Source organism: Hippichthys cyanospilos, chromosome 6 (assembly GCF_059441005.1).
Source record: "Hippichthys cyanospilos isolate Australia breed blue-spotted pipefish chromosome 6, RoL_Hcya_1.0, whole genome shotgun sequence".
Classification (NCBI taxonomy): Eukaryota; Metazoa; Chordata; class Actinopteri; order Syngnathiformes; family Syngnathidae; genus Hippichthys; species Hippichthys cyanospilos.
In genome coordinates, this window is record NC_142374.1 from 5,552,068 (window position 1) to 5,575,892 (window position 23,825).

Here is a 23,825-nt window from a genome sequence, read left to right on the forward strand (position 1 = left end):
TGTCTTTGCACATAAACAGCTTCTACTGCTTTTGCCAATTACATATTTCCCTCCCTCTGTATACTCACTCCCTTGTATGTTTTATCCAACAAATGCCATTTTAGTCAAATATATTTGTGTAGCCTTCAATCCATAAATGAGTCTAAAAGGGCTTTACAAGTCCATCATTGAAAAATGTTTGCAAGATCCCCTTTCCTAAAAACATGGAATAGAAGAACTCCGAAACCCTAACTGCAGGTGAAGAAAAAGTAGAACTCTTGATAATGAATCACAGAAGTTGAGGAATCTCTGTTCTAAGATTACCTGGCTGCAATGAATGTCGACCAGACAACTTTAAACACAAAATGTGATGCTATACAATGAGCATATTGTAACATGAAGCGCCACAGAAAGACACCTTCAATGAAGTGGATTCTCCTCTGGGCCTTTTGACCCATTCACTCCATTTTGAAATCTCCATAGCAACAGTTCCAGTAAAATGGCCCATCTCAGATTTTTTTCCCGGTTGGTCCATGCAGAATCCATACACCGACAGTATCAAAGTCTGTCATCGACGGCTCACTGTTACTTAAAAAGGGATATGGATTTAAAAGTGAAATAAACACAATGTTTAAAGATGAAAATAATAACATGGAAGCAACTATTATAACAGCTACATCTTACAGATAAATACTGTAATATTTTTGGTTTGTTTTTATGTAATGGGGCTACAATGGCTTTAACAAAAGTTAGTGTCTGTCATTGTCAGGCTGCAACTAACAATAATTTAAAAACTTCATTACGGTAATCTTTTTCTTTCTGATAGTTAATAAATCAGTTTAAAAAAACAGTTAAGGTCTCTAAAGGATTATCAAAGAAATTATAGATTGGATTGATAATTTGTTGTCGCATAATCACACTCTTATGTCACTGAAAAACTTGAAATAGTTAATGTTTTTTTTTTTTTTCCATTTTACAGTGTGAGCCAAAAGTAGGGATAGAGTTACTTCATCCGTTTGGCCTAAACAATTACGTTTTATATATATATTGCAATAAAGAAAGTATTCACAGCATTTCGACTTTTCCACATTGGGCCATCTTACAGCCTCATTCCAAAAGGTATTAATCTCTTCCCTCCAAATTTTACACACAATACCCCATTTTGACTTTGGAAAAAAAATGTGTTTAAACATATTAATGATTTGTTTAGTTTATTATATAGAAAACTAAGAAATCACATTTACACACAGTATCTATTCAGAGCCTTTGCCATGAAGCTCAAAATTGAACTCAGGTGCATCTTTTTTTTTTTTTACTGACTGCCCTTGAGATGTTCCTACATCTTAATTGGAGTCCACCTGTGGTCAATGCAGTTGATTAGACATCATTTGGAAAGGCACACACCTGTCTATGTAAGGCCATTCAGTAGACTGTGCATCTCAGAGCACAAACACAGAGCATGAAGTCAAAGGAATTGCCTGAGATCCCACGAGACAGGATTGTCTTGGTGGTAATTGAAGGATGTATACAGAAAATCTTCAGTTTTTTTCAGTTTCCAATGAGCACAGTGGCCTCCATTATTCGTAGATAGAAGACATTTGGAACCACCAAGACCTACAGTTGGCCGTCTAACTGAGCGAATTAGGGTGAAGGGCCATTGTAAGCAAGGTAACCAAGGACCTCATGGGCACTCTGTCAGAGCTCCAGTGTCCCCAGCTCCAGAGCGCTCTTGACTTCAGACTGGGACAAAGTTTCACTTTTCATCAGGACAATGCCCTGAAGCACCCAACTATCATCTCAAAGAATTGGCTTCAGAATCTCTCTGTGAATGTCCTGGAGTGCCCCAGCCCAGTTCAGACTTGAACTGAATGAGCATCTCTGGAGAGACCTAAAAATGGCTTTGCACAGAGGTCTCGCATCCAACCTGATGTAGCTTAAGAATTACTGCAAAGAAGAATGGGTAGAACTGCCTAAAAATAGGTGTGCTAAGCTTGTGGCATCATATTAAAGAAATACTTGAGGATGTAATTGCTGCCAAAGGAGTACTAAGCAAAACCTGTAAGTACTTCTGTAAATGTGATTTCTTAGTTTTCTATTTTTAATGAATTCAGAAAATGTAAAAACATTTTTTCAATTCACATTGTCAAAATGATTGTGTGTAGAATTTTCAGGTTAGAGATTATTACAGTTTAAAATGTGGCTGTAGCAAAAGTGAAGCTCTGTGAATATTTGCTGTATGCACTCTGTACAGCAGAAGTGGGCCATCATTGCCAGCAAGGCCTTCTATGCTGGCTTAATCATAACTATAATAAACTATAATAATTATAACTATAATGAAAGTTAATTTCATTTTAAATTCATTTTTACTATATATATATATATATATATATATATATATATATATATATATATATATATATATATTTTTTTTTTTTTTTTTTTTTTTTTTTTTAATTTATAAAATTACTCTCCATATTCTGTTCTTTTCATGTCATATTATAGCCATTTGGTTACGCACCTTCAAGTGTTACAGTTTTAAGTTGGAAGTTTTAGCCAATTAGAATTCAGCTTCAGCTAACTTGTGTTGCCAGGCTATATGTAATCTGCCTGCTCCCTGCAGCACTAGGGCAGGCATGTCAAACTCATTTTGGTACTGGGGCCGGATCCAGACCTTCTGTTCTCAGGTGTGCCGGATCAGTAAAAGAACGTCAACTCCAAATATTTAGCTTCATTCTTCAGTACTATGTTTGATCATTCAGCCTACATTTGTAGCCCACCTTACATATTATAATCACGGATGACAAGGGATCTGTTTTAAGCACAACACATTTATTCACAAACAATGGAATTAGAAAAAAAAAAAAAGAATTTTGTCTTTGGCGAATGTGATTACAAATAGTTTATTTTCACAGTTGTATGAAGGCAGTTTTACACCTGAACCAACTCACCACACTAAAACTCAAGTGTATACTCAAGTAATACTCAGAAATGTATGCCGGGCTGGATAAAACCGTCCAACGGGCCGGGTCTGGGTGGTATGTTCGACATGCCTGCGCTAAGGCATTCGCTTCAACAGTTGTGGGCTTCAGCGCAGTCGGCCCGTATAACTTAATGGACAGCTGTAATAGCCAATCGAGTCATTAGATCGCCATCTAGAGGCCTCACATTGAACGTGAGTGGATGCTCACTGCAAGAAGGCGGTGCACTGCTCAACAAGCAAGCTACGCGTTGTTGGCTTTGCCTGATTGCTTTAGAGGCGTAACGTAGCTATGAGCTAACCTGTCCCAACTTGGCCATATTTCTGTGGCAAATAGTTCGGTTTTTGGTGCTACACTGGATTTGCAAACTTCAATTGTTTAACCAAGGCAGCAACGACACGCCAACGTACGGCTGGACACATGCACTATAGTACTTTTAAAAACATCTTGGGACACCCGAGTGGATATACAGTATTGTACATCTCAGTTTGAAGGTAAACAGAGCTCCTCAATGCGCTACGGTGCTTTTAAAAACTTTCGGGAATACCTGAGTGGATACACTGTATATCTCAGTGCGAAAAGAAAGCTTGAGCATGAAGAGCTCAAGAAAAATCGTGAGATACTGAAAAGACTGATCCGATTGTGACCACTTTTTGTTTTGGTGAGTGCAAGCCTTTTCTTTATTTATTGTTTCTTTTTTAATATGTTTGTGTTATTTCATTTCATTCATATTTAATTAAAGAAATAACATTATGTTCTTGTATTAAACTGTGATTTCTAAGTTGGACTTCATAAAATTTCGTGGATATTTATCTTACATTATTAGGATTTTTTTTTTTTTTTTTTTTTTTGACAGCATCACGTATAATGAGAAGTTTTAATGGCTGGTGCATGTTTATTGACGTTTAAAAGCTCCGGAAATTAGCCTGTGTAGCCCAGTAATGCGAACACATGAGGGCAATTTATTCAAGAGTCATTACAGAAGGCGTACGTGTGAAAGTCACGCACCGACACTGTTGTACAGTATATATCCTTAGGTGTGTTTGTCTTTACTTTTATAACCTTTAACATTGTAGATTCTCACTGAAGGCATCTAAACTGTTTATAGTTATGCAATAAAAAAGTGACAAAAAAATAAAACATTGATATTCTAGTTTCTTTAAAGTAGCCACACTGTTTTATTTTTACTTCATTGCACACTCTTGGCTTTCGATGATTTTCAAGAGGTGGTCACTGGAAATTGTTTTCCCTTCACAAGTGTGCTTTACCAATGGAATTTCTAGCTTTATCAATAGAGTTGGGACCATAACTTGTGTTGTTCAGAATGCAGGTAGATACACAATAGACAGTTTTCTTGTACAATTTTTGCAATTCATATTGAGGAAAGAACAAATCATTTAAGTAAAGAAAAATGATTCGCCCCAAGTGGTGGTGTAAGAACCATTAAGCGCAACAACAAAACCGGTAAACATCATGACTGACCCAGAAAAGGAAGACCAAGAGTCATCTCTGCTTCTGAGGATAAGTTCATTGTTGTCACCAGCCTTAGAAATCGATGAACGATGAACCGATTGATTTCACTTTCCTTGTTATCACTGTGAATTACGGAGGAGAACCATAAAATATTACCACTACTATTAATCATAAAAGCTTTTCAAGTTTTTTATTTATTAAAAAATTCAGCTCATTTTTATACTTCACAAAATCATCTCGCGGTCCGGATTAAACCCATTTGCGGCCCATAACAGTTTGACACCCCACTGCATATAGACACCCCTGATACGGATGCTCTATCTGTCAACTAAGACAACGCTTAATGCAGTGTTGTCAAAATGATCATCGTTTCATACTGTTGAAACTCACGGCAAATTCCCCCCACAGCAAGGACAACAAATGAATACGATTGTCTTGACACAAGGAATAACGTTAGCTAACTTAGCATGAACTTAAGACAGACTTGTGATGCCGAGCTAGCTAGGACGTCATTGACTCCATTCCTCGCTGCTGCGGGCGAATAACTTTCTGATATCCATTTTGGAGTGACACTTTGTCAATTCAGAATAATATTTTTAACACGTTGCTGTCGCTAAACTTACCGACTTCTTGCATTGATTTTGTCTCCAGCCGATCCCCTCATGCGCTCACGTAATATGTATGATAAATTACCATATTAATTATCCACGTGAAGAGAATACAGTTGCAATGAATTACTGTACTAAGAAGTATATGGCATGTGCACTCTGAAGTGAATTTGTTTTTATTGGTGAAATTATTACCCAAGCACTGCTGATCAGTACTTAGCATGTACCCTGGTAACATCTGTCTGGTGACACATGGGTTATAAAAGAAGTCAAAAAACACTTTAAAATAAACGTAATAAATCAAGTAACGTATGAAACGAACTGCATTAGGGTGATTTTGTTTTGAAGTTCATCCCAAAAGCATGGTCATGACAACGATCAAAATCCATCTACTTGATCATTCCCTCACAATTCGTCTCACCAATACCAGTATTTTTGTAAATGAAGATGTGTTCTTTTTTTCTCGATTGATGTTGTTTTTTCCACAAGATCAAAACAAAACGGCGGACAAAGTTGTTATTAATTTTCGTAAGTCATCAAGTTTTGTTGACAAAAAGAATAGATGGACAATGATTAATATTTTGATGTATTTTAGGATTATTTTCAAGCGCCCTCAGAACTCGTTGATGGGCTAATAGGTTAAATCAGGCGTATTGGGGAGAGAAAACTGGAAAACATGAGGGCCGGAATTGCCCACCCCTGATCTATAGTCAGGCCGGAACAAGGTGGAGTTGAACTCTTTGAGGGCTGGAATTGGCCACCCCTGATCTATAGGAAGGCTGGAGCAAGGTGGAGTTAAACTAGTGGAGTTTGAACTATGAGGCAGGCATGCATGCCAACCACCGGGCCGCCCCAGGTTCTGTTAGGCTCACGAGATATAAATGAAGTAAAACCTATCGACATATTGACCGTACCTGGCCACTTGGATAAAAGAAGTTAAAGAGGACCTCATCAGCATGTTCTCTGCTTAATAAATGCTTAGATGTTTATTGTGTATGTTGGTACGAAAGTAGCAGCTTCTTTCACAAAGTTAATGTTGGCTGCTTCAAACACTGTCTAAGTTTTCGTGAAAAGAGCAAACTTTGAAACGGTACTATTAGCTCAGGAACACAACAGTAAAAATAAAAGGAAAAATAAACATTTTATTTCTGGTAAAATGCATAAAGCGGTCTTCTAAATTGTTGATCTTGTTCCTGCTATGTGGCGAAATCAAAAACACAGACGCAGCCTGGTCTCCAACCTCAGCAATGCTGTCCCACTTCTATGAAGCTCTCTGGCACTAAAAAAAAAAAAAAAAATGTCCATCCATTCAGAAATACAGTACTAAATTTAAACAGATTTTTTTTCTCCAAATTTCCATGCCGAAACTGTTTTCTGACAAGAAAATACATCAATTTTCTTTACCTCACAAGGGTCGTAGACATGCTAGTGCCCATCCCAGTTGACAATTTGCTGCTATACACAATGGGCATTCATGAAATAAAAGTTGTTGATTAATGATGATCGAAAAATGGAAACTATTTGATCATTTCTTTATTGCTATACACATTGTGCATTCATGAAATTAAAGTAGTTCATTAATGATGATCGAAAAATGGAAACTATTTGATCATTTATTCCATTGTCATTTTTACTACTTCATATTTGATCATTTATTCCATTGTCATTTTTACTACTTAATAAAATGCTTCAGGTCTCTGGTATTAAACCTGCAAAATGCTCCTGAAGATTCTTCTCAAATGACGTCATTGATCAACAAAACTGCTCTTTAAAGAATGTTAGTTTTCTTGTTTTGCTTTCACCTGCATTACAGTATTTACACACATTCATGCATGTACGCACTGTCACAGAATGGCCCTGAGCAATAGATAAAGAGTCATGGTTACAGCACATAGTAGTTGAAACATAACTGAAGCCTATTGTCTCCCTCATCCAATCAGAACTCTTCTCTCTTCTAACCAACCATATTGCAGAGGTTCTATATATGTCTGTAGCCATTTCCATCTCCTTATTGACCCGTCAAATTATATTTTGTTAGTTTGTCGAATGCAGTGGACAAAAGAGCAGACATTTCATCTGACTTTAGATGCCCTCACAAGCAGATATCATTCTTCATTATTGCAATGTGTCATAGGGCGGAACTGGATGGATCCGAGATGCATTGATGGATGTGTTTTCGAATTTTGTCCAAACATTAGTCATAAAAATATGTTTGGTTGCTAGGAGTTTGATGGACAGTAGCCCTGCTCATCAGATTAGTGCTGATTGCTTTAAGTCTGAATTTATACTGTTCATTTGGTAGTGAATATTTGTGAATCTGTCTGTTGTGGACGCATTGACTATTGGAGTAAGAATTTCCCTCATTGTCCTCTCTGGATCTATTTGTAGACTACATGCTTACATGCATATGTACCCATGCAAAGGAAGGGAACTTATGCATCTTTACATTTGGGTGTGTGTCCCTCAATAGTGCAATGTTCTCTACAGTGCTGCTGACCTCTATGTCTGATCCTGCTGTGGAGGCCTGCCCATTTCATTAGCATGTTGGAGCAGTGAGCCTGGGTTTAGAGGCAATATCCCTGTCAGCAGATTAATCTAATACCTCACCATACAGAGACCACACAAACACAAAATACACAAGTATTCAAATTATACAAAATAACAAGTAGAGGGTACCACTAAAACCATTTATTGAAATGATACAGTAAATGCCGCCATGTTTCATGCCCCTGCAATATCATGAAATTCTTGTTTTAAAGCTGGTCTGATAATTACAGGCAAGTTCTTTTTTTGTAGTTGTTGTTTTTTTGCCCCCTCCATAAGTGTAGTACTACAATGTGCTGCATTGTGCCGAGCAGCACTAAGCTCCACTTTAGATGTTTCCAAACCCAGTCCTCAAGGGCCAGTACACTGCATGTTTTCCAGGTTTCCTTTCCCATTACACATGACGCCCTCAAATGACCAGCTCATCAGCAAGCTCAGCAGGAGCCTTGATAATAAGCCACAGCAAACTAGTTTTGAAGTAAAACAAGTATTTGCTGTAAGTGCAATCGCTGAAATTTAGTTTGAAGATATTTACATCCAAATCAGATGAAGGATGTAAGAATTACAACCCATTTTATTCACCCTTTAATGCACCACATGCAATTGGACAGTTGATTAATCAGATGTTCCTTGGCCTGGTGTATCATTTCCTTGCTAATTGCACTTACCAGGAGCAGCTAGAAAAGATGGAGCATAGTATTCATTTGAAATGGGTTGTACTTGGATTCATTTGGATCTGGTCAGGTCGTCACTCAATATGAAGTCCAAAAAAGCTGTCATTAGGGAAGTGCAAGGTGGCCAGATCACAAATTCTCTCCAGGATGTGTCTACTTCTGGCTACTGTCCACCTCAATAATAAAGAGACAACGTCAGCAGAGCAAATATAGATGTTGTGCCACAAGGTGTAAACTATTGGTGATTCTCAAAAATGGGAAGCCCAGGTTAGAGTTTGCCAAGAAATATCTTTTTAACTAAAATGGAGAAGATTGACAAGCAATGAATAAGTACAGTTCTGGAAGAACATTTTATTGGCAAATGGGACAAACTCATATTTGTATCATGTTGATGAACAGAATGGGTATATATGTGTGGACATATGTTGCTGCCAGTGGAACTTTTTACCTTGTGTTTGTTATTTATTTTAATGCTGATTTAAATAACAGAATGACTGTTTTGACTAATATTATTTGCTAATTTTCAGCAAAATGCTTCAAAAATATTTGGATGGGGGTTCCAAATTCAGATGGACATTAAACTATAGAATACCTTAAAAGCAATCAAAATGTTGTATTGTCAGGGGTGCAAATATTTTTTTTCATGGGTTAGTCACATGATTACCAGGACGTAGTATTTGGTATGTACCCCTTCTTTCATAAAAAAAACACAGAGTACGGTTTACCAAACCCCGTGATACGGGCTGTTTGATCCCTATACCGCTGATGTCAGAATTCGGTCTGCGTTGCCATCAGTCTATCATTCGCTTCCAGTAAGGGTTGAACTCTACCAAGGCTGTCCTTTGTCAACGATTATGTTTGGTTTAGTTGAATGTTGGCTTTTAAAAGTAAACTTCAATTGGGAGTGACAAGCAACTTGAAACAAGCACTGTCTCTTTTATTTCCATAACTCTGCCAATGTGAGAGTATTTTCCTTCCTGAAAGTGGTGGTATTTGAGAGTAAGAGCAGGCACTAACGAATACATGAATAGATATAAGTGTGTTTTAATATGTTAATGTGCTTAAAGCATGTGTGAGTGTGAGCATTTTAGTCTTTTTTTATGTTCAGTAGTTTGTTAGATTCACCAGGAAAGGGTCTCTGATATTCATCGATTGACTAACCTTCATCATCTTTTTGATATGTCACTTTTCATAATCTTGTTGCTGTATATTTTGGTCAAATGAAGATGAAAAATGTAAATAAGCTGTAGCAAACTAACATCCCTAGCTCTCTTGGAGAGAGGTTTTGCTATGAAAGCTCTGGTAGGTGTTTTCTACCTACAGTACAATTTTGCTCATAGGTTTACATACCCCAAAGGCCAGGGATAGCCACAATCCATTCTGTTATGAATGTTTCCCTTCAAGAAAAAATCCTGATTCAATTGATTAGCTCAGCTTGTTTCGCAGAATCCTGATCATTTGAACTAGGTTTGTTGGTTGCTAAACCAGTTTAGCTACCCCCCCCCCCCCCCCCCCCCCATTTTCTTTCTGCTTCTATAACTGCTGACTGTGACTCACCAGTTTATTCACTCGAGAGAGAGCCCCCAGCTGGCCATCAGTTTCACTGCACCATTAAAACAAAAGTGCATCCAGTTGCTGGAAAATTGCTCTGACATTGAGTAACTAAGTAACTATTTCTGGTCCATTTAACATGATTCACTGATTCAGTTGAAACTTATGATACAGTGTTCCATTGTTACATCGCTGTTCAGTTATTGCTGCTTCAATCATTCTCTGACTTTTCTTTATGACCTTAACTTTTTATATTGCATGTTTAGATTGTGATTTTGGTTTCAATTTTTCTACATTTTAAATATGACCAGTCAAAAAATAGCAATATTAATTATTACAAAAACGTTATAATACATGGATTTTCATTTAGAACTATATCTATGTACGTGCTGTTTTCCTTTACATGTTTTCCCCATTCTAAGTCAGACCAGAAAAAACAAAAAAAAAAGTAAAAAGCTAAAATAATCATTTCAGTGGACTCCGGATTTCTGTTATTGTGTGTGTTTTTGGTATCTTAACCCCGCGATAAATGAGGGAACACGTTATGTCACGCACTCATAACTGAAAACCTTTTTTATTTCCCTCAAGTGTTGGAAGTGTAAAGTAAAAGATAATCCTAATCCTTGCCCTATTTCAGGATGGGACAAGCACTCATATGGTTACCATGGAGATGATGGCCACTCCTTCTGCTCTTCTGGGACCGGGCAACCATACGGTCCAACTTTCACAACGGGTGACGTGATTGGCTGCTGCGTTAACCTTATCAACAACACTTGCTTTTACACCAAAAATGGCATCAGTTTAGGTCAGTGAAAATGAACGCTTGTATTAAATGAATACATACTATTTATTATAATCATGAGCGTTGTAATAATCATAACTGCAATAACTACAACAGTAGTAATGTTTTATGTGCATGCCCCTATCCTGAAATTATCAATTATAACAACTGCCTGCAATGCTCTTGTCTTACCAAAACAATTTCTTTTACTTTACAGGTGTGGCATTTACAGACCTCCCTGTAAGTACTATCTATCTAGCTATCCGTTTGTCTATCTGTCAGTCAGTTGATCTGCCTGTCTGACTGTCAGTAAGGTTAATTTTCTATCACTAATCATGTGTTTTCAGAGGCCATTTTGTCTAATAAGAGGACAGGCAGTATGTGATTCGTTGATCCACTTCCAATTTTGACAATAGAAATTCTTCGTTACATTCTGATCATATCTCATAAACTGCATCACATTTTTAGCTGATTGTTTCCTTGGGGGACTAACTAGAAAGGTTTGCTGTTACTGAACTCACAAGTAGTTTGAGTGAGATGACCCTTTAATAATGTTGCTATAATGCGATTATGAATGTTTCTACTCCCCAATTGACCCAGCCTAACCTATACCCTACTGTGGGGCTTCAAACGCCGGGTGAGATTGTCGACGCAAACTTTGGACAGCAGCCGTTTGTCTTTGACATTGAGGACTACATGAGTGAATGGAGAGCAAAAATCCATGGGATGATCGCTCGCTTCCCAATAGGAGAGAGGCTGGGTGATTGGCAAGCTGTCCTTCAAAAGTAAGTTTAATTCTGTTTCATTCTTTCTCTGAATTACAACATAGTTTGTTTTTAAAAAACAATTTTTAACTTCAACAATTAGAGTATTTAGAGTTTTTTATTTGTTGTATCACTGCTAATGCTGTGGACCTAAAGTGATCTCCAACATTACCTGTGTATGAGTTGACAAACAGTTCTCATTTGGTGTTTTTAATTATTGTTAATTTAGCCATTGTTCTATGTTAAGCCAAGTGTTTGCTTGTTTACTTTGACTCCAGTATGGTGTCCAGCTACCTAGTCCACCATGGATACTATGCTACTGCCACTGCTTTTGCCAGAGCCACAGAGACCATGATACAAGAAGACCAGACATCGATAAAAAACAGACAGAGTAAGTGGGCTAACCACACATGCATATTTATCTGTTTGACTTAACTGGCAATAACGACATTTCAGTGCTTTAAGTGTTGCTTATATTGTGTTCAGCAACAACCCACCACAGAGATTAGTTTTTTTTTTTTTTTTTTAATTATTTGAACTTAATTGGATTTTATCATTTTTCAATAAAAAGCACTAGCAGTACAAACGTTTGTGCATTGGACAAAATAAGCAGACACACATAAGCAGTAAAAAAAAAAAAAAATTGGTAGAAATCGATGCTTTAATCATCATTTTGCAAACATATCCCCCAAAGAAATAGCAAAACAAAATTATAACAAAATAATAAAATAAAACAAACTAATCATAATTGTAGCGGCAACAATAATGGCCCTCCTCTTTATATGGATGGAGAGATGTTGTTGCGATGGGTCGGGGGACTCTCAGCTGCTTTCCCAGGTCGATCTACAGCTGCCGTTTGGAGGAGGCCTGTTATTACACACTGGCATGCACGAGGTTTCTCTCCAGCTTTAATGAAGGGGACTGCCTTCGTTGGTGTTGGTGAGATGGTGTTTGCTAGCGTTGATGGCTGAGGCTAAGATCACTGTGATAGCCTTAAGGACCTGGTCATGGCGCCAACAATAGTGGTCATTTGCCTGGGCCTTTGGGCAGCAAATGAGCAGATGTTCCAATGATCCACTTCCAGAGCAAAGAAGACAGGAGGGCGTCTCACCATTTCCCCAGACATGGAGATTCGCAGGGCTTGGCAGGGCGTCATAGACTGCTTGCACCAGGAAATGGACCCGATGGAAATCTGCCTGGAGGATGTTTGACCAAGTGATCCTGCGCTGTTGTGCGCCCTCCCACCTTGTCCATGCTCCCTGCTGCCACAGTCCCACTGCGCTGCTTACTCGCACTTCCTCAACGCCTGCTCAGACCTGTCCCTGGATCAGGTGGTGTCTTTCTCTGCCGCTGGTCTGGCTTATCAGGATCTTTGGGAGGTATCACAGGCCTGCTCTGCCTGTCACCACAGTGCCAACCAGAGCCTTTTATCTCAGGCGTGACTCTGCCACCTCCACTTATTCCCCAGCCATCCACTTTCTCACTGTCCTCACCTCAATGCCAGCTAGCGCTACCTTGCCGTCCCTAAAGTCCCTATATTGCAGGGCTTCTCTGGTGCGTACCACCATAAACTCTCAGGCCACTGAAGGGAAGTTGGTGAAGCTGCGTGGAATGCCCCAGCCACTTCTGAAGATAGCCACTGATCTTCCTCTCCAAGGACTAAACTGCCGTCATTTTGACTGCATAGATTAGTAGGGGCCACAGGCTTGGGGCAGGATAGAGTGCTGGTAGATCCAGGATTTAAATCTACAAGGCAGGCCAGACGTGTCATTCTTGGTGAGCCCAGTTCCAAGTTCTGTGCTGGACTTCCAGATAGCAGCCGAGTCTTTCAGGCTGGAGTCAAAGAGTTTCCCCAGACTCGTGACTTGTTGCTCTGTGATAGTTGGAATGCCAATTCTTGAGATGGAAAACTGGAACCTGACGATGACTTGCCCCTTCTTCAACACCATAGATCTCAACTTGGAGGACTTGAAACTCATGCCCAGGTCATGAGTCTCTCAAGCCCTTGGAGGACCCACCTGCACCATGAGACCAATGCGGTTTTGATGGTCAGCTCATCCATGTCGGCACTTATGGGTGGCTGTCGTACACCTGACTTGGTCAGGGCCCTCCTCATTCTACCTCAGCTGACTTGACCACCATATTCATGGCTAGAGCGAAGGGGATAACAGAGATCGTGCAGCCTGTTATTATTCCCTTATAAATGTGATGCCAGTCGAATGTTTCTGACCCAGAAGTGACCCTCATACTGAAATGTTTGTAGTAATCCACTATAGGTTCCTTGATCTCACTAGGAACATGATGGAGGTATAATGCAAGCTCAACCAGTTTATGTAATATGGACCCATAGGCGTTGGCCAGGTCCAACAACAAGACAGCTAGGTCGTCTCTGTTCTCATGGGCCTCTCTGATTAGCTGTGTGACAACCCCAGTGTGCTCCAAGCAGCCGGCTGCCCCAGTGATCCCTCCCTTCTGGACTGATGGATCAATGTATTTGCACATGAGGAGAAACTCTGTCAGTCTTCGTGAGACGATGCTGAAAAACACCTTCCTTTCCACTCTCGAAAGAGAGATCGCTTGAAACTGGTGGATGTCTTTTGAGTTCTCCTCATTGTCAACTCGACACTTTAACATATGTATTTGTTTATTTATGCGTTGTTTGCTCATCTGAGTTCAAACGCATGCTTTCATACATTGCAGAGTTCCAATGGGAAGCTTTTTTCCTCACCCCTCCCCGGAATAAGAATCAGACTGGCTTGGCAGGGGAAAATCAAATCATTTGATCTGACAAGTTAGCAGTGATATTCCTGCTCTTTTCTGATCTATTCATGCAGAACATCATGGTTTTTACATCATATACTGTCAGGAGCCTTTAGAGTCTTTAGAGTCTAGAGTCTGGTGTCGAACTCCAGGCCTCGAGGGCCGGCATCCTGCATGTTTTCCGGTTTTCTTTCCCCAACACACCTGATTCAAATGATTAGCTCATTAGCAAGCTCTGCAGGAGCTTCAAAATGATCCCAATCATTTGAATCAGGTGTTTTTGAGGGAAAAGGTTTGAAAACATGTAGGATATCGGCCCTCGAGGACTGGAGTTCGACACCTGTGCTTTAGACACTGGTCTGCAAAATTACAGCTTTTTAATCAGCGGTCTTTACTGCATCTCTGAACTAAGGAGAACACCTGACACTTTGCAGTCTACCTGGTCGACTGGAATTGGTCAGGCGTTGAGAATACATACAGGAGAAACACGGAGGGCTTAGAGCAAGGCTAAAACTAAACCCACACCAGCTCTCCCTACCCAGCATTTTTCTCACTAATTTGCGGTCACCGCTTTGCTGGGCTGTCACCTTATCGTGTTGGAGGGGTTTGCGTGTCCCAATGATCCTAGGAGCTAAGTTGTCGGGAGCTTTATGCCCCTGGCATAAACAAAATGTGTATGTTATTTTTTTTTATTCTTGCATTTGTTTTAAAAGAACATGACAGGTGTCTTAAAATGTATAGTTTAGTGTGGGTGTCACCAATGTGTTGTCTATAGGCAACAGGTAGACCCAAAGGACCACATGAGCAGCCTTGGACTTTTTGATATGCTAGAAATATTGTGTAAGTGATCATTTTTTAAATTGGTCCATTTGGCACCTCCTTGAGCACAATCTTGCCCGCTGCCCCCATCAGTATTTTATTTGTCAAAACAGGCAAGTGATTTTGTGCATGTGTGGTTAGGGGTGGGTCTTTATTGAATCCCTCAATATGCTTGGTTCCCCAGGCAAGTCTTTCCTTTTTTTTATACCCAGGTTGATGCCTTTGGTCGCCTAAGATTTGTAGAGCACTCGAACCCCTTTTACTGTTAATTCTTTACGAGACCACTCAATCTGTTATCTGTAAGACTCCCAACTTGTGGCTGAATAGGAGTTTCATAAGGTAAATTACATCCATTTTTCTCATTTAACAGGAATACAGAAGCTGGTGCTGGAAGGGCGTGTGGGTGAAGCCATTGAAGCAACTCAGCAACTTTACCCCGGCCTTTTAGAACACAATCCAAACCTTCTATTTATGTTAAAGTAAGTTGGTCTGTTTTAGGCTTGGGATTTATTGTAAATATTCACTAATGCCAATTATTATGTTTTCAAGGTGTCGTCAATTTGTGGAAATGGTGAACGGTACAGACAGCGAGGTTCGCTGCTTGACCATCCGCTCCCCCAAATCCCAGGGAAGTTACCCCGGTTCGCCCAGCCTTAGCCCTCGCCAAGGGGCTGGAAATTCTCACATGCACACTGGAGGTGCGGTTGTTTTTCAGACCTTTTTCAGAATTTCCAAAGCCATCAATACATTTTTCTCCTTCTGCTAGGTGTGGACAGCCCAACATGCAGTAATGGGGTGACTCCCTCCAAAAAATCCAAGAGCCACAGCAGCGGTGTTAGCAGCAACATAAAATACCCCAGCACCTCCTCCTCAGCCTCCTCATCCACCTCCTCCTCACCTTCATCCATCAACTACTCAGAGTCTAATTCTTCTGACTCCACCAAGAGCCAGCCACACAGCAACAACAGTAACCAAGAAACCAGGTATTAGGAGTGCCGGTTAAATCTGGTGTCAAATAGATCTTAGGTGGGATTGCACCAACAAGGTTTAACTTTAAAACCAAATTAAATGAATCAGAATAAAGAAATTTTACTTTTAATTTGGTTGCGCTAATATTTGAAATTAGCATTAAATTAAGACACATTAGCACAAAGCTCTCTTTAAATTCCTGTTGTTGTTTTTGTTTCCTCTTGAACCAAGTTTGTTCTGTTACATCAAAACTCCAATTTAAACTGTGATTAAATTCATTTTAAACTGACAGTTGGAATGATTTTGTTTGAACAATCACAGCAGTTTTTATTTGGATGAAGCAAAATAATGAAATTCCTTCAAGAAAATTGAGACAGCCACAATCCACTTAATTTTAAGAGATTTTTAATTTTTTTTTAAGATGCATTAATGAATTTCCACATCTTTAGTCCCGACATGTAGCTGCAACCTTGATGAAATGTATGTGTCTTGGTTGCTATTCTTCACTGGTGCAGCTGATGTATATATTTCTACTTCTCTTAATTAACTGAGCCTCCTCCATTCATCAATTGCTTCTCCGGTGTTTATGCTTTTCCTATGCTGCATTGGAGGAAGGTGGAAAGCCATCTTTTTTTCTTTTTTAACCTTTGATTGTACACTCGAAGCTCCCTTTGAACTGGAAGGGCCGAGTTGCAAGGCTTGGGGAAAAAAGACGATCCCGTCTTCACAAAAAGAACAATTTACAACTCAGCCATCTTTGTTGTTTACGATCGGCTCAAACACTTTGAGGGTAGAACTGGGACAAGTATGAGTCCGACTTCCCACAGTCCTCGAATGCAGCGTCTGAGTCTGCGACCCAAGTTCAAAGTACTGATTGCTGAACTTGATCGTGGGCACAGATCCTTCAAGCCCATAAATGTTCCTCCATACTTTAAAGTTTTGGTACGTACTGTACTCTCCTAGAATACAGATGCTAGTCATATAATGTCATTACAATATAATGTTGGAATATCTATTTCACACAAATGGACATATTTCAAATGTTTGTCTTTTCATTGATGAATATAACGGTCAACTAATGAAAATCCTATATTTAGTGTCTCACAAAATTGGAGCCTCCTGCCTTCCCTAAAAAAAGAGCCAACTAAGTGAATACCGGGCATAACTGACATGTCCAGCCCAAACAAACTTCAAGTACTGAATGTCCCTACACATTCAATAAACAAAATGTTGCCAAAAGTCCACTCCACACCTTGGCCATATGTTCCAATTCATTCATCGACATAGTGTTATCTTCCTGTGGTATTTGTGTCTTGAGTCGTAATAAATTGCCACCTCTTATTTCAGTCGGTGTTACATACTACCTTTCTTGAAGCTTTTCTTTGCAAAGTAAAAGTGTCAGTACTTTGAGGCGATGACCCACCCACCTATCTTTGTGTTTATTTGTGCTTAGTGACAGTGAGATGGAGATTGAAGCGGAACACTATACCAATGGAGTTGTTGAGGGCTCGTCCGCTCGTATCATGAATGGCACATATAAACATGAAGAGATACTTCAGCCAGATGACAACAGCATCGGTAATGGTGTCACAGGTATGCACACACAGACATTGAGCGTTATATGAATCATCACCCAGATACTTTCATTCTTTTTCCCTGTTATTTTCTTTTTTTTGTGTAATTTAGCTTCATGTACTTTGTTGTTTTGTTTTTTTGGGGGGAGGCTGCTGTTGTTGTCATTTGTTATTTTCTCCAAATAACTTAACTTCTGCTTTTCATGCAAACTCAAAGCCAATATGTCCCTGTTTGTCTGTTGCCAGGAGAGGAACCCATTAGGAATGGCAGGCAACTTTGTGGAGGGAACGAGGCAGCCACAGAGAGGATGATACAATTTGGACGGGAACTTCAAGCACTGAACGAAAAGCTGTGCCGCGAGTATGGCAAGAACACAACACACAAGAAGATGTTGCAGGTATATGCATGAGCACCCACACTTACACTCACCCTCTCCCACCTGCAGACCCTTACTCGACTCCTTGCTGAATCTGCTTAATATTATGACTGAATAGATTTGTCCTTTAGGCACTGAATCCCAGTGAAAGCATTTTGTACATTCTAAAAATGGGATGGATTTCAAATACATACACAATAATATGTCAAGTTCAAGAGAATAATAACCAGGATTTGAATTAAACTTGGAAATGTGGTCTGTTAAGTAACTTAATTGCTCCATTTCTTCCCCTTCACTTAAATGGTGATTTATCTGAAGCTTGCTTGTACCTCAAATCTTAGTTCACGATACAAAGTAAAGATATGGGCCAAAAGGGAATCGAATAATTCAAAGAGCGTGTAAGTTGGGCACACTCCCATCTCCAGGTACCACTGTATTTTGCTCCCAGGAAGGATGTGTTTGTTGTGTGTGTGTGTGTGTGTGTGTTTTTCACACCCTTAATACATCTCTAATATATTGCACTGCTTGACTTGAGCTCATAGCTTTTTTTTTTTTCTTTTGTGCATAAAATTGAGGCGCACCTGAGCTTTTAACTGCATCACATTCAAAACTGTGGAAGATAGTAAGCCCAACCAGTCTAGAAGTGGATCAGTCTCATCTTACCATCCACAGCTTTTCCCACTCAAGAAGTAACAGGTGTAACTCATTCATCAAGGCCTCTCACAGTTGACCATTTTTTGTCATATTTTCAAGGGCATTCATGATAAATAACATCATTGATGTTTTTTATACTGCTATTATGATAGACTGTCTTAAATATTGTATGCCCATTTTGATTAGCAAATAACTTTTAATAGATTATATATCTTTTATAAATTAAAAATTATTAGTGGAGCAAACCATACCATTTGAGAAATAGGATGCCTGAGTTGATTTTTAAGACTAGATCCCTGTTAATACATTGTTGTTGTTTTGGGGACAAATGATGTCCTTGTAAAAATAGTAAAGTGGGGAATCTTTGTCCAATCTTTAAATGGTACTTCACACATGATTTTCAGAAATAGTACTGTAAATTAAAGTGACATTGTACAGTAATATCTGAATCACCCAAATACATACATTTACATTCTGTTGTTTCTGCTGCCTACAAATCTCCAAAGTACTATAATGATGAAAGTTATATCAGCCAATATAGCTGTCCCCTCATTCATACAAACACACACACACACACACACGTAATACAGACTGTGAGTGTTTTACATTTGAAAAGGTGAAATGTGTTGTTTTGTATGTGTCTGTGTGAGCAGGATGCATTCAGCCTGTTAGCGTACTCTGATCCATGGAATTGCCCCGTGGGCCAGCAGTTAGACCCCACACAGAGAGAATCGCTCTGCTCCGCACTCAACAGCGCCATACTGGGTAGAAAATAATTTTCACATTTGCATGCATTGTGCAAATGTCATTAGTACTTTTAAATGAGATACTTTAGTAGATAAGAGTCAAGTAGTGGCCAATATATCCAAGCTTAAGTATCAAGCATTTTGGATAATATGCAGCAAACATCAATTGTACACTCATTTTTGATGCAGTTCGAAAATTCTATTCTTTCTGATTTGTGTCTCATGTCCAGAGTCCCAAAATCTGCCTAAGCAGCCTCCTTTGGTGTTAGCACTGGGCCAGGCAACAGAGTGTGTGCAGCTTATGGCCCGGGTCAGATCTGGTTCTTGCTCTTTCGCCAGAGTAGACAACTTTTTGCTCTAGCCCTTGTGTGGGTGAGTATGTACTAGACTGATAAATGAATATGGCTTTTTCGTGAACAAATATGTATATTAAAAAAAACATTTATACCGATACATATACTTAGTTGTGACCCACATCATATATTCATATATCCAATACAGTAATTTTGTAAATGCTGAATGGTTGTTGCCGTCAGATACAACGTCATGCTGAGAGAGTGTGTCATTTAAAAAATAGAGATAATACGTATAATACGAATTTGTACTTAACCTATTGTCTGTATGTCTACAGGTTTATTTTAAGTTGCACTGAGAGAAAGAAGGTATGTCCATCAGGTGGTTGTCATGGCTACAGAGAAGAAAGCATGTGTGTCATTGGTTTGTTTGGCTGACTTTCAGCGGCGGAGCCAGTGGCCCAGACAGAAAAAGCAGAGAAGAGTAGAAAAGAAAGCTTTTTTTTTTTTTTTTTTTTTTAATTTAGTATTATCAAATAAACGTGTGACACTATTTAAATATGAATTAATTATATTTGTTTATCTATACTTTTTTGTATGATTGTAGTGCTCATCTCCAACAGTCATTCTTCTCTTTTGCTTTTCATTGGTGGATTTTGACTCCCTACAATAATTTATGCTATGGATTTCAATTTTGAACATCATCCATAACTTGTGCCTCACTACCCTGCAACTGGTTATCATGGTGACACTTACAGTAGTCGGTGATTATTGCATAATCTGGATTACACCAATGCCCCTGAAATACACACTTGGAAAAATATACAATGCAATGCAAAGCACAACAGTTACTTTGCCAGGAGAGCAAAATAAAAGCATTTCAATGTTGTTTACAAAAGACCCAGCTGAGGTAGATTAGTCACAGAGTGGGAGAAAAAAAGAGGCAAAACCCCTGACCGAAGTGTTGAATTATATTGTAGCAGTCTCTTTTTGCAAGCAACAGTTGTCTAAGGGCTAATGTTAATTGAAACTAATTGGTAATTGTTATGCCCTGTTTTTCACCCTCTCCTATCCAAACTAATCACAAGAGTCTGGAAAAAGTATTTACAGCATAAGCATAAATTGATTTAATGCTACTTTGTCACTGACGCAATTCAGGATGTGCTAATAATCAGAAATGTCCATAATCAAAACAAGTACAGTCCCAAGTACAGTGAGGTTTTTTTTAATCCATTTATGTGGTCAATTAGTGGCATAAAATTGTTGGAATTCACACCAATATTAATGTTTAAAAAAAGTTGCTTTTGCCAATTAGCATCAGCCAAAAATTGTGTAGTTACTAGGTTAACAATTGATGTCATATTTTTCAGGCATGGGTGCATATTTTGCATTCAACTGGAATATGAATGATGTGTTACCGCTTGAGCAACGTTGAGATCATTTTCACACATTTAGTCACACTTGACAAAACCAATTCAGTTGACGCTTCAACAGAAATAGATTCTATATGATAGCTTAAATATAGATTCTTCAATCCACTGCACTCCACAGTTAGTGCTCTTAATAGTCCCTTGTCCCAAACTTAACTCATTCAATGCCAGGGATGTAGTTTCACATTTTTACTTTTTATTTTATTTTTTTAAGAGCCCAGACATTCAATCCCAAACATTCAAGCATTAACCTAATACATAAGTATAGGGAAATGAATGTGCTTAAGAATTGATTTAATATGTGAAAACACGTCCCTGGCATTGAATGAGTTAAACGCGCATGATCAAATACCTGATCCAGAAGAATAAAAACATTTAGAACATCACTTTTAATCTCAAAAGTGGTAAACTTTTTTTTTTTTTTTACAACTCCATATATAGGGGGGTTCTTTTCAAGAACATTACAGTGTGTGATCAAAAGTTTTTCCCCAAGATTAAAAATGTTCTTGTTCAACTAATAGTGGTCAAATAATACAAATAATGTGATCACAAGCTCTTTAGCTTTAAAGGATGACTGTTACACAGACAGAACCTCCTGTTCCATCCCCAAGGGAAGCCGCTCTTAGCTGTTGCTGATGTTTGAACCCAAGCCTCCCTTGACACCTGCATAGGCATGACCACTGGTCTTATCAGTGACTCATAGGAAGGAAGCAAGAGATTTGTTGGAAAAGGTCCCAAGGCCTCACAGAGAATGACTTGATCCTTTTCAGACAAGCAGTGCACAACTGATTCCTATTGTGATTTTAATTTCTTTTACGTTTTAGCACAATAATAATGGATTTCTTTTTATTTACTTTCTTTTTTTTAAGTTTAAAGAATTATTGTCTACTAAGCATGACTTTTAAAATCTATTAAAAAAAAGTTAAAGAAAAAACATAAGTGGAAAAAATATGTATTGGAAATGTGTTAAAGAAATATTGTATTCTGTTTTAACAGAATTATTTTTATTAAAATACATCCATGAGTATATGACTGATATTGTGTATATTTATTGTGTGAATGAAGTCAAAAGACAATTACCAAACATATGGTTATACATTACGTTAAATACAAAGTGGCAACTCGTGAGTTTATTTAGTTATTTATTTATTTTAATCATTATTGTTATTATTAATGATGTTGTATTTCGATCTATGCCTGAATACTCCCAATTTGTCCAGTTCATTGGCTCGGTCTACTGCCCTGTTTACGTGTTCATAGTTGTGTAAAGCTGCGTATTCGAGGTGTTCATCAGGGGAACGGCATAAAAAAAAAATCGTCAGAGGCAAAGATTTACTTCCAGGTGCACAAATTATCTGGCGAAGCCTCCATAAGAAAACACCCTAACACATGAAGCAAATCATTTCCAACACGGGCTAAACCCTCACAAGGCAGCGCATCAAAAAATAAAAGCCTACGTTACGCCTTGCAGTGTTGGGCACTAGAGGGCATTGCTGGATTTATTAAAATGTTACATTATTCTCGTCCTGTATTCTCATAGAGAAAAAGATCATGGAAATCAACCACTATATTGCTACAATATATAATAATAAATATTGCTACACGTTTGTCGTCGTTTACTCCAATTGGCTGGCGACCAGCCGTCCAAGTCATCCCGGAAGAGGTCAAGCGAACCAACTTAGCAGGGCCTTGCACGAGTGGAGGTTCGGACTGCTGAGGAGAGACGAGTTCCGATCCCCATGTTTTTCTCGAGGTTTTCCCGGTGTCACCAACAAGTGAGAATTAAGTTAGAAAATTTGGCTCGTTTCCCGCGCGTGCTGCATTCACGTAACAACAAAAGAGATAGAGCTGTTAGTGCCCCCCTTGGTTAGAAAATAACCTCACGGTAGATTTTTATGTTACGAATTTGAAAAAATATATACATTTTTTGTTTACTGAATGAGGATTTATGAAAATCAAATCATGCATTTCAATGGTATTTCAACAGATTTATTTTATCAAACACATGAAACAGGTCTGGACAAAACCAATGATTGTTCCCTTTACCAAATATTTGTTGTACAACGTTTTGGAAGTTACTGCAAACAACCCATAGTAAGATTCAACGAGATGTGCAAACTGAACGGCTGTCTGATGTTTGACTTGTGTTTTCACCAGGCGGCTGTTCAAAAGGATTTGGATCAGAGCTCATATAAAGTAAAAGGCTACTTCAGGATGTTCAATGTTTTTGTTTTTCACTTTGTCATTCTTGTTTTTTTCTTTTGTTTTTTTTGAGGGTGTGCTTTAATTTTTATGCTGTTCTGTTGCAATACCTGCGATCGAAACCTGCCTTTGACTTGATTTTGTCCGCAAATAGTTGTTGAAAACTGGTTTGTGCTTGGCCCGTCCAATAGGCTTCACATTTAGGTGCTGTAGGTAGGTGGGCTTTACGTATTGTCTTTACCCGCAGTACAAGGCGACACAATTTTGACATAACGAGCTCTAATCATCCAAGAAACATTAAATACGATTGACTGGGGAAGACAATGGCAAGGATGGACGGTATTCGCCATGGGGCAGCGTTCCACTAAGAGCATGAAACTTGTTACATGAAGAAATAGGGGAGGTAAACAAAAAAAAAAAGTGAGTCTTCAGCCATGACTTAAGTCCTGAAAAAAAAAAAAATCCCCGCACAGAAAAAAGACACAACAGCATATCGAGCACAAAATTGAGGATGGGGGGTAGGGGGGTGGGGATAGTTGTTGGCCATGACGCAGCATAGTCATGTCACATGGGTGGAGATTAGGACCAGTGGTGATGTTGAAATGTGAGTGTGTGTTTTGAAGTCTGTGAATTTGTGTGTATAATAGTG

The 23,825-nt window shown here is 38.8% G+C and overlaps 1 protein-coding gene across 1 annotated transcript in view; it reads left to right on the forward strand.

Annotated features, from left to right (window-relative positions):
- The window catches only part of ranbp10 (RAN binding protein 10), a 32,320-nt gene extending 10,310 nt beyond the window's left edge, over positions 1 to 22,010 (forward strand). Inside the window, exons 4-15 of the mRNA XM_088417879.1 lie at positions 10,445 to 10,612; positions 10,806 to 10,828; positions 11,189 to 11,373; positions 11,631 to 11,743; positions 15,302 to 15,410; positions 15,481 to 15,629; positions 15,698 to 15,914; positions 17,354 to 17,493; positions 17,721 to 17,872; positions 19,159 to 19,270; positions 19,482 to 19,623; positions 19,883 to 22,010. Coding sequence (XP_088274005.1) covers positions 10,445 to 10,612; positions 10,806 to 10,828; positions 11,189 to 11,373; positions 11,631 to 11,743; positions 15,302 to 15,410; positions 15,481 to 15,629; positions 15,698 to 15,914; positions 17,354 to 17,493; positions 17,721 to 17,872; positions 19,159 to 19,270; positions 19,482 to 19,612 — 1,499 coding nt within the window. The 3' untranslated portion in view covers positions 19,613 to 19,623; positions 19,883 to 22,010. The remainder of the gene's footprint in view (positions 1 to 10,444; positions 10,613 to 10,805; positions 10,829 to 11,188; positions 11,374 to 11,630; positions 11,744 to 15,301; positions 15,411 to 15,480; positions 15,630 to 15,697; positions 15,915 to 17,353; positions 17,494 to 17,720; positions 17,873 to 19,158; positions 19,271 to 19,481; positions 19,624 to 19,882) is intronic.
- The last annotated feature ends 1,815 nt before the right edge of the window (positions 22,011 to 23,825 follow it).